This window comes from Numida meleagris, chromosome 1 (assembly GCF_002078875.1).
Source record: "Numida meleagris isolate 19003 breed g44 Domestic line chromosome 1, NumMel1.0, whole genome shotgun sequence".
NCBI lineage: Eukaryota > Metazoa > Chordata > Aves > Galliformes > Numididae > Numida > Numida meleagris.
In genome coordinates this window covers 89,562,320-89,577,287 of record NC_034409.1, presented here as the reverse complement: position 1 = coordinate 89,577,287, position 14,968 = coordinate 89,562,320, and the positions used below count along the sequence as shown (strand labels likewise).

Genomic DNA, 14,968 nt, shown 5'->3' with positions numbered 1-14,968 from the left:
AATAAGATTAAGGGAGTTGGTTAACTGTAGATCTATCTTTGTCAAGATTCTTACACTTTAAAAATATATTTTAAAACTAGTAATGCAGAAAATTTCAGATAACTTCTGGTTAAATTACAAAGATGCAAGGCTATTTCTCAATTTCCAGAAATATTTGATAGGCTATACAGCTAGTGGACTGTAAGAATTTATTTTTAGAGTGGTGGCATATTGTGTACATTGGTTGCATCAATCTCAGTTGTTCTTTAATGTTTTCATTTCATAATAGTGGGAGGCTTCATATATTCTGTGTAATGCTTGTTCTATTTGCGCAGTGTAAACTAGTGTTCAGCATCTTGTTATTTTTGCAAATGATTCCTTCTTTATTTCAACCAAGAGAAGGTCATTGCCTGGGCTTGTTTTGTCTTCTGGTGTGATTTGCTTAAGTTTGCCAGAGAAAGTTGCCTTCTTGTTAGGTAGCTGGCCTGGGGTAGCATGGAGAGAAAGAAGAATGGTCAAGGAGCCCAGCTGATATGTTTGATTAGCGTTCAGTTGTTGGAATCCTTTTTGCTTTTATATGGCTCCTTGACTCTCAGTCAGCTGTTGGTTACAGGGAGAAGTTTACCTATGATGTCTGTAAGCTGAAAGGGGCAATAAACGATTCTTGCACACAAAACTTGGAGAACTTCAGTCACTACAATTGTTTCTACAGAGGAGAGTAGTGCAGACTTCTTTGTTTCACCTCTATGTCAGCATGTGTACTTCAGAAAAATACAAGGAGACTTTGGCCTGTAAAGTCCGAAGTCTGGAGGTATCCCTGCAGGGATAAAATAAAGGCTTGCATCTCAGATTTCTTGTAACTTTGATTATTTGGCAAGAGCCTTGCTTCGCGTCGTTTCATGTTATAGTCATTGTTCTATAGATAAACCCAAACCACCCTTTTCTCTTTCCAGGTCTCCTGCAAGCGCAGAATCTCTTAACGCAACTACCTCAGCAAAGCCAAGCCAACCTCCTGCAGTCTCAGCCAAGCATCACCCTTGCCTCGCAGGTCAGCCTTATTTCTTGAGTTCATGAGTTTCTGAGGGGATTTGAATTACTGCAAGAGAGTGAACGCTTTGTATTTCTGTTACAGTAGAAAGTGCAGCTCTACTACAGGCATAAATACAGTAATAGTATTGAATTTGTCTTCCTGGCTAGATTCAGTGTAGAACAGAATTACCTGTAACTTCAGTTTTGTAACTTCCTACTCTAATGTGCTGTATCTTTTTTTTCCACACACTTAATTTTTATTTTTAGCTGAAAGCTTTTGTGTTTGGCATTTTGATTTAATGGGACTAGAGGAGATTTGTAAGGTTTTTTTTTGGTAATCTATATATTTGTGAAATTCAGAGGAGCAAGGTGTGGGCTGCTCAAAAAGAGGATTACAGGCTAATGTCTTTTTTAGGAATTGCAGTGGTAATCTGCCTCTATTCTAGCTGAGTTGTTTCATTATTATTGTCAAGTCATTGCCAGTCTTATTAGTTACCTTCTGTGAAAGTGAAGATATTGTCAGAAATGCATTAAAATATTCTGTTAGATATATGTTAAAATATTAAAGCTCTGTGATTAAGCTCTCAGACTGTAAGAAAAGCAATTCTAAGATTGCACGTGCCTGCAAATTTAATTTTGCTCCTCTCTGTATTTTACTGTGCAGTTTAGTTACATGATTGCATGCTGTTTCTAAAATACTGTATCTTCCTGCCACCTTGGTTACGTGTAAGAAATTTTTAGTCTGTAATAAGATGCCTGTGTCTATCAGAGTCTTAGAAAACTACATTTTCTATTACACCACCTATAGTACTTCTCATGCGCCATGCAGAAAATGAAATTTGTCTCACCTCTGTAGTTTATACTTCAGTTAGCAGCATGACTCCTCACTAAAGATTATACTTGGATTTTAAAAAAGTATCAGAGCCACTAAGAGAAAGTAAATTATATAAAGGAGATGAAGTCAATAAAAACATTGAAGTAATTACTCACTATGTTTAACGTAAATTTAAAAATAATGGGGCACATACGTCTGCAATCCTAGAAAGTTCATACATGATCATATTGTTTCTCAAGTAATGGAATTATCGATGCTGACCTTCCTCTACCATCTGCTATACAGTGCACAATACTGCTGCACTAAGCCAGGGGAAGAACAACAGCTATGTAAAGACTCAGCTGTGTATGGAGCATTTATTTTAAAACAGCCATTTCTGGATCTTTGCAAGCTACTGTGGTGTTGCATAGACTTGAGATTGAATTGTGCTGAAGGAGCCTGTAGTTTCAGAATTGGATGTAGGACAGCAAAGCTGATCAGCTGAACTGAACAGAATTTAACTAGAGTAAAAGATTTGTCTGTGCATCACAGGTTGTCTATTGCGCATAACAAGTTAGTTATGCAACCAAAACATAGAATCAAAATAATAATGTATTTTGTTCACCTGTTAATGCATCCCTTACTTTTTTTTGTAAAAAAAAAAAAAAAATTCTTTTTATTGCTGTATCTAGTATGTTGATATTCAGGAAGAGTGAGCCTTGTGCTGACTTTCTGGAAGATTTGCCTTTTATGCAGAAGTAAAGTAAGATCTAAAAGGAATTAATTTTTTGCAGGTTGCCTTTACTTAATTTCTTGTATCATCAGTGCCATCACCCTTATTGTTGGAAGTATAAACAGAAGGGTTAGAGGGTGATGTATTTTTTCCTTATTCAAATCATTGAGTTACTCATGAGAGATGGCATTAGAGGAAACTTGCTGTGTTTGCTGCCCCTCTAGGTGCTCACTCTTCCAAGATTATACAGGGGACTTCAAACTTTTGGGCTGATGACAGTCTGCCACTTTATACAAGTAGTAAATTCCGTTTTAAAATGATTAAAATTGGATTAATACCAAGCTGTCTGTAGCCAATAGAACTATATCAAGTAGGAGCGTTCAGCCTTTCTTTGAGTGGCTTCTGTAGCAAATGAAAGTTGTTGGTTATCTGCTGCACTGAACATCTCTCAGGTTTCTTTAATCGGTTCTGTCAGAGCCTTTAGAAGGCTGTCATATTACTACAGTTTTCTGAGTTGTGTTTGCTTGTTCTTGAGAAGAATGCAGATAAATTTAAAGAACTTTCAGATTGTTGGCAATGTCACATTCGTTGGTCTTTCACACGGAAACCTCTCGTACTTTTTCTAAGGTTAATTTTTGCTGGTTATTCTTTTAAATCTGATTTTCATGTTTTCCTTGCCCTCTATCCTAATAGCCAGCAACCCCAACACGCACAATAGCAGCGACCCCCATTCAGCCACTTCCACAGAGCCAGTCAACACCAAAGCGAATCGACACTCCCAGCTTGGAGGAGCCCAGTGACCTTGAGGAGCTTGAGCAGTTTGCCAAGACTTTCAAACAAAGACGGATCAAACTTGGATTCACTCAGGTGAGACTGCGTACCTTAGTGCCTACCAGTGTGGAATCTGAGGTCTCATCTTTCAAGTCTGGAGGGAGACTACAATTCCACCTTTTCCTAGGAGTATCTTCTTAAATAGGGTTATGCTCTGGCCTTTATGTAGGGGATTTCTAAGAAATAACAGAAAAAGCCATACATCCATCTTACATCCCTGTTGGTTTTAAAGCATAGCCATTTTCCCAGCAGGTACATGCATTTACCAGCTCCAGATGTCATTGCATGTGCACTATCCATTCTGTAGGATTTAAAATGAATGGGACAAAGCACTTTAAAGCTGCCTTCAGAAGTACAAAGTTCCAAAAAAAAAAATCCTATAGCACAATTAACTGCTCTGCGTGTTTAAAAAAAAGTATGTCACAACTGTGGAGTTGCTTTGCTTGTCAAAGGGTTTTTATCTCTCAAGCGTATTTTGCTATTAAACATCAATGATTTCTGTATTTAATGCTTTTGCTGAGGTTCCTAAACAAAACCTGAAAGGACTGTCACCTTTGAAGTTCTCTCCTTGCAGAGATGAACTGAAATTGTGGTTTATTTTGTTTTGTTTAAAAGCTCAGAAATGCCAGAAGAGCTGAAGAAAAATAATCTTGAATGTAGTGAAAATGGTTGAATGAGGAGTATAATTAGAAGTACAATACATTCCATTATTCTGTTGAAGGGAAATACCACTTGGATGCTAGAGCCCTTTTGTATCAATATAAAAATTAAATATTTTCATACAAAATTAAAATAATCTGTCCAGGTAAACAATTCATTTTGTCAGGAGGCTATGTTAAGCACAGAAGTGTTTCGCCAGAAGAAATAGCAAACAAAAATCCAAGTAGGTATTTAAAAGCCTAAGCTCAGGGCACTCAGTCCAAAATATGTGATTTGTCCACCCTTGGAATAAGTAAACCTACTCTAGCTGAAAATATGTGCTGAAGTCAGATTTATTTTTCTGGCAGAGTTTTAAATGTTTGAAAAATCAGGGTTCATAATGAAAGTTCCTGGCAGCATCTTAATTATAACTGAAGAACAGAATGTTCCTAGTAAAATTAGATGCATTTTGCTGGCATGTGTGCCTCCTTCCCTTCCTTCTTTCCACTAGAGGGAGGTACAGAAATGTAACAGTAATAGACACATAAAAAACTAGAATAAAGCAGAACAGAATAGAGTAAAACACAATAGCTTCCATACAGCCTGATTGAGGAGGTTTATGTAGATCTTTAGCTATTATGTTTAGTCTGTCCTACTGTGAAATGATTATAAAGGCTCAACTAAGACTTTTTAAGCTATGGATTAACCCTTCTTTTTTGACCCTGTTACGAATTTTCGTGGTCACAGCTACTCAAGCTTGCATTTTAGTATTTGCTTTTGAGCTTAAAAAAGACAAACATGGAACACGCAGTAAAATTGTATTTGATCATTCCTGTCCTACATTAAGTGTGTATGCATGTATGTAGGCAATTCTAATAACTTCTATTTAATTGTGTAACTGGATAATTAGAGATTCCTATTACTTCAGTTTCCTGTAGTTGGATAAACAGACTGCCTTTCAAAGAATAAAATTAATTTATTTCCAGTAGCACTGTAAGTTTTTTCAAACCTGCCCCACCTCTGTTTTTAAAGATTGTTTGCACAGCAAACTGAACACTTACTATATTCTGCCTTCTGAGCAATATAATAGACATTGAATTTCAGCAGTGTCTTCCCCCAAAAGTATCCATAGTAGATGTATTTATATCCTTTTAATTGTTTTTCTTAAAAATGTCTCTGTCTCTGACATAGAGTTACAATGAATTTATTGCATCTTAGTGTAACTGCAGTTATGGGACTGATTGCTCAGGACAGATTGAAGCTATGTGAACAAACGTTTTAGACAGTGTTCTTTTTACTCTCTACAAGATATTACCTCCTCTAGTCTATCTGAACTTCATAGAATCATAGAATGGCTTGGGTTGGAAGGGACTTCAAGGATCATAAAAAGTTCCAACCGCCCTGCCATAAGCAGGGTTGCCAACCAGTAGATCAAGTCCTAGATCAGATTGCACAGGGCCCCATCCAACCTGACCTTAAACACCTCCAGGGCGGGACATTCACAACGTCTCTGCCCAACTTGTTCCGGCACCTCACCACTCTCTCAGTCCCCTGACATCTTATCTAAATCTCCCCTTCTGTAGTTTAAAACCATTCCCCCTTGTCCTATCACTGTCTACAGACAAGCACACACAATGATGATGTACTTTATGATCAGTCTCATTTCATTACTAGAGTGTCATTCAGTCTACAACATAGATCAGACATCTCATTCATCCTCTGTTCCGTCCACCCTTTCAGTGGCCCATCCCTGAACATGAAATTCTCATTCTTATATGTAAATTCCTTTGCCTACATCTGCAATGCTGCCCTGCCACCTTTTGGTATTGAAAACTACTGACAAAGAAATGGTTAACTATTCATTTTAAATCATACGGTAAATGTTAGTAAGAACAACATAGATAGCAGAAGTAAATTTGGTCAGGGGACTGGAGCAAATTTCATAAATCTCTCTTCCAAGATGTAGAATGGCTCATGTCTAAAATGGTTTACATAGCCAGGTTTTCTTCAAAGCTCACTGGAGCATCCAGGTTACTCCTCTTGGAATGATTTGTGAGTTTTGAAATGTGCAGAATCCTGGGATATGGGTAGAGTTTTCCTCAATCTCCTTTTCTGTTTGAAGGGCTTACAAACCAATTGTTCTGGTCCTCTTCTAAGAAGGAGTTTGTTTTCTTTATGCAGCATGCACAATTTACTTACCAAAGGCTTTCTTCCTTGCTTGGATGTGGCCACTCTGCATGCTATTAGTGTATTTGTGTCACGCTGTGGTTGTGGATCTGACCTAAAGGAAGATGAGCAAGCTTTATGCACCATTCAGCTAACTCAGTCGCAATTAAACTCCACTAACTGTGCTCAAGCTCTTCAGTCTTTTCTTCTAGGCTTTTTGTCTATCACTTTTTGTGTTAAAAAAAAAGAGAAATCTAAAACTAATTTAGAGCATTTAGTAAGAAATGACTAAGTTTTCTGAAAAGGCAGGACCTTCATGCTCTAAAACAAAACCAGAAAACATGCCGTTTATAATGACCATGATCAAGAATGGATCTTTCTTTTTAAATGAGACTTTCTAAGCTTACAGTACATGGAGGCAGTATACGTATAGTTGAGCAGAATCTCTGAAAGCTAGCTAAAACTGAGTTTTGAAAAACAGTACCGTGTAAAGAGATTGTCATCTGTCTGTAAATTTCATGGATAGCTTTTGGCAGATGGGTATTGGTAGTGAAGACTACCATTAATAATTATTTGAAATGATTGAACTTGTCTGCTTTGAAATGCGTGTCTATGGGGAGAAGTTTGATTTGAACCTCAGAAGATACTAAAAGTTCCGCTTATTTAAATATGATGTAAATTTGTAGACAAGCCTCATTCATCTCTTCAGGAGTGTTTTTCTGCTAATTTGAGGACATACAGTCACCGTATTTCTTATTTGAACTTTTCTTCTTTGGTGTGAAATACGTAGACTTAAAACTGCTCCCAAAGAGACCAAAGAGAGTTTGGCCTTTCCCTTTTTTTTTTTTTTTTATTTAAAGAACTAAGAGAAAAATTGCAAGTTAATATTCAGTGGAATGTTCTGGTTATTGATAATGCTAAGAAGAAAAAGCACGAGGGATTTCCTGGAAAGAGTTGCACAGTTAAACTGACCAAGTGAAGTTTGAAAATATGACATTTCTTTATCTTTATTCGCTTTAGCATGAATCTTTAGTGCCGAGCAAGTTTCTGTGAAACTGAATTCCATGCAGTAGTGGAGTCACTAAATACTCAAGGATGTGGACAGGATTCCTTGCTTTGGAAGTACCTATGTTAGTGAATCCCTTTTTTCTCTTTCTTTGTCCAGGGTGATGTTGGGCTCGCTATGGGCAAACTCTATGGAAATGACTTCAGCCAAACTACCATCTCTCGCTTTGAAGCCTTGAACCTCAGCTTTAAGAACATGTGCAAGTTAAAGCCGCTTTTGGAAAAGTGGCTCAATGATGCAGGTGAATGAGTCTGTGTATTTCTTCACCAGCCTACCAAAATCAGTAGGATTCTGAAAAACTCTGGAAAAAATGCTTCGTTGGTGCCCTTATGGTTTTATGAAGCCACTGATCTATGTTCATGGGACAAAAAAGGATGTAGAAATAAGTGTCCATTCTTCCCCGTTCGTGTGCCCACATATGTCTGAAATAGTTCCACTGTGAACTTATAGAATTGTGTTCTGCAGTCAGCTGAATAATTGCATGGGGTGAGATGTGATGTGTGTCGTGGTTTTCCTCCTTCATGTATGTTAATGCATAAAACTTCTAATCCTCCTCTAGCTTTCTTTTTCAGATGCGTAATCGAGAGAGTTGCATGCTTTGTTGTTTCAGTAAGCAGAGCTTATTGCATTCATCTCCTCCCACATCCCCTGTGTGCATTCTTTTCATCTCTCTCCAAAAGTCCTTATGAGCACTCTCTTTCTCTCCGTAGGAAGAGTTATTTGTTAGTTTTTTTTGTTTCCAGAATGAGTTTTTTCCTGGGAGGAAAGTTACTCATGATGCTAGTGAAAAAGAAGATAAAAACAAACAAACAAAAAAAGCCACCAGAAAGTGGAGCTTGGATGGTGGTGCTAGGTGTTAGGATAGAAAATGCTACTGCTGTCAGCTTTTTTTTCTTTTGAGTGTACAGTTGTACAAACTATAAAACTGATGGATCTGCTAAGCAGATGGCAGAGACAACTTGTGCCTTCCTATTTTTATCAAGATGAAGAGAGCTTTATGCTATTACCTACAGTATTCCCTGAAATTTTGAAATTAACTGAATGCAGTGTTGAAAATTTGTTCTGCATTGGAACAAGAAAGTGTCATTCTGTTGTGCTGACAGGTGCAGCCTTAGATAATCTGGATCTATGATAGAAAGCATAAAGAACTTCACACTGACTCTCTAGTCCACAGGACAGCAGTCCCCAAACCGCTGACTTGAGGGAATGTCATACTTTGCTTTTCCTGCTAACCTGGAGAAATAGTTGCATCTGTAAAGTGAAGCTGAAGACTGTTACCAGTGCTGGGTTTCTTTGTAGCCTGGAAGTTAGGAACCACAGTCTTTGGCTCTCCTTCAGTTTCTTGAAAATCTTTGAAAGAAAGTTTCAGATGATTGTAAAGGTCATTCAGCTATTTTTGGGTAAAAGCAGGCAGCAGAAGCATACCAATGATCCCTTCCATTATGTTACGTTGGAGTGTTAGAATTCACTGTTACAGAAATTGGCTTGTTCTCTGGGATTTTTGGGATGGAGGAGGAATCCAGCAGATTTATCAGTACTGTTACTCAGAAAAATGTAATCTAGAAAATAATGTGGTGAATGTACTTGCCCATTTGAGCCTACCAGAGTGACATTATGAACTATGTCATTTACCTATCAGACACGAACCCCAGTGCAGAAAGGGGTCTTCAGTGTAGCTCAACCATAATCAGTCATCTTGATTAAACTTCCTTTTGGAACCTGTTAGTTGGTTGTTTCACACTTTCTTAGGCAGAGTGGGATAAAAGTGCATCTTCTCTTCACTATTCTACGGAGCCAGAAAGGATAGGTTTAGCAGTTGACAACTGGAGACTGTCTAAAGTTGAGGAGGGGGAAACTGCTAGATATGTAGACTTTCTGGCAGAGCTGCGTAACACAGAGTATCTGTTAAGATCTCCAGAGAAAAATGGTTGAACACTGTGAAGCTGGTTGGGAGCTTGTTCTTCGTCTACTGTATTGCAGAGTAGGTAAAAGAAATTTCAAATTGCTCAGATTTTTTCGTAGTTTGTGGCTTGTTGCTGTGGCTTGTGGATGTCAACTGCTGCATTTTCTCCTTAAGCTGTAGTTGCAGTGTGAGAGTGTGGGTTGGAGTGAGATAAGGGAGAAAGAAACTTGTATAGTTAAAATAAAAGGGGTACTCTGGTATATTACAGGAGCAAAGACAGCACCCTCTTGGGCTTAACTCGTAGATTTTAAGTTTCAAGGACAGCAATTAATGCATGTAATCTTCAGAAATCTCTGTATGTGTGGAATAAATACAGAGTGGCTTTTAGCGTGCCTCGCACAGATGAAGAACACTTGCATTATAAGTTGCACTGCATTCAGATTAAATCTCTTTATTTGTATTAATTTATTTTTTACAGAAAACCTCTCATCTGATTCAACTCTCTCCAGCCCAAGTGCCCTGAATTCTCCAGGGCAAGGAATCGAAGGCGTGAACCGTAGGAGGAAGAAACGCACCAGCATAGAGACCAACATACGTGTGGCCTTAGAGAAGAGTTTCCTGGAGGTCAGTGATGCTGTTGTTCAGGTCAACCTATAAAGAAATGAAGAAGCTTTCTTTAATGTTGCATCTGCTGGAATGAAGCCATTACCATACTATTTAGAAAAATACATGTACTAAAGAAGGTAAATTCAAAGATTGTTCCAAGGAGCATGCGATCGGTGTCTTTCATAATCTAAAAAAAAAACAACAAAAAACATATATACAGCCACTCCACCAAAATCTCATTGGTTCTTACAGTTCATTGACTCAGTGATTTTTGCAATGCAAGGTACTGAACAATAGCTCAAAGCTTGATATTATGCACATCAAAAAGAATAATCCTTTTCTGAGGATGGGTGAATGAGTAACAGTCTCAACATACGTTATATTCAGTTGTTAACTACCTTATGTTACTTTTCTTAGACACTTTGTGCAGCTGTATGTGCAGGTAGTCTCTGCCCATTTAGTCAAGACAACTTTGGCCTTGTTTGATTACTGCTGTAGTTAACCTCTTCTATTCCTTTATGGGAGATGCTAAAAGAAAGCTTTCCTATCAATACCTAGAGACCTAGAGTTTCTTTAAGAGTAAACTTACAAGTTGGATCCTTTCTCTCTCACAAAGAAGCCCATGGGCTTTGTCTTCATCACCCATCTTTGAGGAATGTAGCTTACCATTGGTAGAAATTTTCCTGTCATTTGAAAAATGTGGGGCAGAAGTAACTATTATGATCTATCTCTAGAGAATGTACCACTGAGCAGATTCTGTGTATAAATAGCCTATCCAGATTTCTGCCTAGTGAAGGAGAAGCTATAATGTAAAACTTCTGAAGGTAATTTCTCAGCTTTTCAAATACTTTGTTTCCTTTTCTCAGAACCAAAAGCCTACCTCGGAGGAGATCACCATGATAGCTGACCAGCTAAACATGGAGAAGGAGGTGATCCGCGTTTGGTTCTGTAACCGGCGCCAGAAGGAGAAAAGGATCAACCCACCCAGCAGTGGTGGAACCAGCAGCTCGCCCATCAAAGCAATTTTCCCTTGCCCAACCTCACTGGTAAGAATCAAGAATCTGTGTTGACAAAGACCACTGGAAAAGAAAGTTCTGCTCTGCGCTCTGTGGTAATTGCACGTGCTACACCTTCTTTGTACAGCAGATTTGTTCTCACAAGTTTATCTTTTACTGGCATTTTAAATATCTTTCCTGCATACTACAAAAGCGAGAGAATGCTTAAATATCAGGCACTAATTAGGTCTTCAGGCATTGTATTTAGCCAACTCATGACTAAGTATTCTGGCTAGGAAATCTGCATTTGGGTTACTGCTTTGGAAATATGCCAGATAGTAGACCATGTTTATATCTGGATTTTCTCTCTTGACAGAACTGTTTTTATAATATAATAGTAATAAAAAAAATGCTTAGCAGTTCTGCTTCTCCTGTCTTATTTTGGCTGCAGTGGTAAGTAGGTGAGCAGCAATAAAATACATCATTTGGAGACTTAAGTCATAGAAGTCCAGTGTTACTGTTGTTTGTCACTTTTATTCAGGAGTTATTTATATCAAGGAGATGTGGAACAAAGGAAAAAAAAATTAGCTAACACTCATGTAATTAATTTCCCAAACTTGTATTTACCTCAGGTAAACACAAACTTCATGAAAATAAGAGTAACAAAACACTTGCATCAAGGTTCCTTCAGCTCCTTTGCTACCAATGTCCATGGAGGTCTGTTTTCATAAATAGAAACAGTAGCTATTAGATTTCATAGTAGCTATGCTAATAGGACTGTGGTGGAATTTATGTAGCCTGTAGTTGTCTTTTTGTAGTATTTATTCCACCTTCATCACTGTAGTAGCTAATATCCTCCAGTACTTCATTGAATCATTAATTTTGGTGATGTGTCATTCTTTCCCCTCATCCTTGTCTCAGGATGTGTGCATGCAACTTCTCATTTCAGGGGAAGGGATATGTTAACTGTTCTTAGTCCTTTTTTCTTTTTTTTTTTCCAGTTGGAAAGCAAGGCTACATGCCTTGCTGCCAAAGCAGAACATAGTGAGATTTGTGAAAGCGTGCAGACATTCTTGGACTGCGACTTAAAAAAATTTCCCTACATAAATTTCTTTTTAATTTCCAGTGGCCATTATTTATGAGAAATTGAAATGTTAACAACAGTATCCATTTTATCAGTGATGTTTCACTAAGCGCTTTCACTCATTGTAAGCTTCTCTTAAGACTGTATTACCACTCAAATGGACATTCCTTCCCCCGCACCCCCTAGTCTTCACTGGCTGTATGCTCTGTTGATTCCTTGTGTCAGCTCTGGAGACTGTGTGTCTGTAGGATGATCCATCTCGATTTACTAACCTGACTACAAATTAACCACGTGAAGAATAATGATAAATTTTTAGTTCTGTGTCTGGATGACCAATCTAACTTCCACCCTGATTGCACAAGTACTAGAGCTCTGTGGCAGGATTGGAGGGGAATGCTCCTTTTGATTGTAACCTCCTTTTGCATTGGCTTAAGTCAGTCACTGTAACCACAAGGGTTAGCTGTATTAATTTTAGGTCATTCACTGCCCTGAAATATTGATTGTGACTTTGGCCTTAACTGTTCCGAGGACAGTTGACAGATGATGCGTAGGCTGCATTAGTGGGAAGTGTACTGTATATCTAGTTCTTCTTTATTTCATAGACTATTTGAGATGGACGGAAAGCTCTTAGACCAGTCCCAGTTGCCCCAGCCTTGTTTAAAATGTGTAAAGCATTTGACTTCCTATAAGAGGATATGTAGCATGAGAGAAATTTCTCTGATAGTGGACTTTGGTAAGAGATGGGAAAGGAGGAAGGTTTTAGCCTGTATTCTTAGCTGTGTTCTCTTGGTTAATTTTGAAGTATTAATTTCTCTCATTGGTGTAAAGCAGCCTTCAAATATTACTGTTAGGTGCTATTTCTTGTCCATAAAAAGTCCTTTTTTTTCTTACATTTGATTTTTGTTCATAAGCTAATTTCTCCAGCCTTAGTTCTTATAGTCTATTTGCTCCACAATATCTGCGGTTTATTTGTAGCTTGCTTGTACTAAGCTGTCCATGTGTTAAATAAACTGATGTCATTTGGATGTTTTAAAATTTTTGAGAACATTCCTCTGACATAAGGAAACTGAGCAAAATAGAGCTCATAGGTTGGTTGAGTAAACATGAAACGTTATGCTGTTTATCCATGTAAACACATTACCCTCAATACCTTTGCTAATGCTGTGGCCGCTCAATCATTCTATCAGGGAAAGAGATTTGTAGCTGAAAAGATGTTTAAACAATGAAACACCGTACGTTAGTAGTATCTTTTGTACTCTTTCTGTAAGAGTGGCTCTGTTAAACAATATTCTGTCTTTGGTGGCGAGGGATGGGTGGCGGGCCAACTTGCAGTCCTGAGAGAGTATGGATATAATGGGTATACCTCCCTTCAAATGCTGAATAATTGAGAGTAAAGATATTGCCGGTAATAAGAGTAGGTAGTGTGGCTAGCCCACTGAATGCTGAAGTAATGGATTTACAAAATCCATTACTAGTTAGTTTATATGCAGTATTTTCCCTGGTCATTTCCTCAGCCGAGGATGAGAAGGAAGAAATGCAAGTCTAGTAGCTAACTGCTTTTGTCTTTATAACGGTTGAGCAGTTGTATTCTGTTTTGACCTCCAGGTGGCAACCACGCCAAGCCTTGTGACTAGCAGTGCAGCTACTACCCTGACTGTCAATCCTGTGCTCCCTCTGACCAGTCCTGCTGTAACTAGTTTGTCAGTCACAGGTAAGGTGCACGCCGTGACAATTTCTTCACAATTCATTTGTTCTTAGTTGTCAGATAAATTATGATGTCAAATAAGTAATTGAAGTTTCATAGAGGTAAAGATTTTGTTGGATTCCTAGTGTCCTTTGTTGTAGTTCTCTGGGAGAAATTTAGAACTCTCTGGGATCATCTGCCTAAGATTTGTATAAAGTAGGTATTGGATTTTGCTGTATGCTGTGCATAATGAGATGTGAAGCTGTTTCAGACAGATATCCATAATCGGCTTGGTTGGAACTGGAAAGCAGGAAAGAAAAATGCCTTTATGATAGATAAAGAATCTTTGAGATATTGTGAACTCATCTTTTGTATGTTGGTTCCAAGCATTCCTCTTCTCTCAACTTTAAACGAAGCTCCTGGGCAGATTTGCCTTGCCCCCACATTAACCTCTACCATTTTCCCCTTTCAAATTATTCAGAAGGTCTTTATCTCAGGAGCAGTCGTACAAGTATCCCAGGGCATCCTTGTCGTCGTTCCTTGTTACTCCACTCTGAAACTTCAGTCTTTGTGACCATTTGGTTGACTTTCCTAGGGAAACAAACACAGGCGATAGTGAAGTGAAAGGCGCTGCCTCCTATTGCTAGCTTCTAGAGCTCCTCAGCCTCCTCTTGAAGTGTCATTCCATTGTAGACTGAGACCCAAACTCTGCAGAGCCAAACTTCTTGGTTCTAGAAGAACGTGTGTTTGTCTCCCTTTCGGTTGGATGTGCAGTTCAGTTCAAGTGGTTAGTGGTTTCTGCTCAGTTATATCTGGCTTTTGTACTGATATAACCAGACTCAATCTTTTAGGCACAACAGAAACCACCTCCAACAACACAGCAACAGTGATTTCAACGGCACCTCCAGCTTCTTCAGCAGTGACATCACCCTCCCTGAGTCCCTCCCCTTCTGCCTCAGCCTCCATTTCAGAGGCATCCAGTGCCAGCGAGACCAGCACAACACAGACAACCTCCACTCCTTTGTCCTCCCCTCTTGGGACCAGCCAGGTGATGGTAACAGCATCAGGGTTGCAAACAGCAGCAGCAGCTGCATTACAAGGAGCTGCACAGTTGCCTGCAAATGCAAGTCTCGCTGCCATGGCTGCTGCAGCAGGACTAAACCCAGGCTTGATGGCATCCTCACAGTTTGCAGCTGGGTAAGGATGAATTTTTCACACCCTTGCAGGTTGAGTGGCAGGAGAGGCAAGGAGAATTCTTGGAATAATTTGTGTGATCTTTTATGTATTGCTATTTTCTGGTAGCTCGCTTGGCAGTTTTAGTCTCTTTTACTTGAAATTTTGAAGGGTTGTATACAGATGGTGGACTTACCATTCCCATTAGAGTACTCAAATGTGGTTTTCATTTTACAGATGAAAAAGCTGTGTTGCATTGTTGTAAT

At 38.7% G+C, this 14,968-nt stretch overlaps 1 protein-coding gene across 8 annotated transcripts in view; it reads left to right on the top strand.

The window, feature by feature from the left end:
* The window catches only part of POU2F1 (POU class 2 homeobox 1), a 97,250-nt gene that overhangs the window by 79,700 nt on the left and 2,582 nt on the right, over positions 1–14,968 (top strand). For 7 of the 8 annotated variants that reach the window (XM_021402041.1, XM_021402048.1, XM_021402056.1 and 4 more), the window contains 7 exons: positions 933–1,027; positions 3,249–3,422; positions 7,357–7,498; positions 9,639–9,784; positions 10,633–10,812; positions 13,451–13,556; positions 14,381–14,726. In XM_021402041.1, the coding sequence (XP_021257716.1) occupies positions 933–1,027; positions 3,249–3,422; positions 7,357–7,498; positions 9,639–9,784; positions 10,633–10,812; positions 13,451–13,556; positions 14,381–14,726 (1,189 nt within the window). The remainder of the gene's footprint in view (positions 1–932; positions 1,028–3,248; positions 3,423–7,356; positions 7,499–9,638; positions 9,785–10,632; positions 10,813–13,450; positions 13,557–14,380; positions 14,727–14,968) is intronic. The other variant, XM_021402065.1, reaches the window with a different exon arrangement.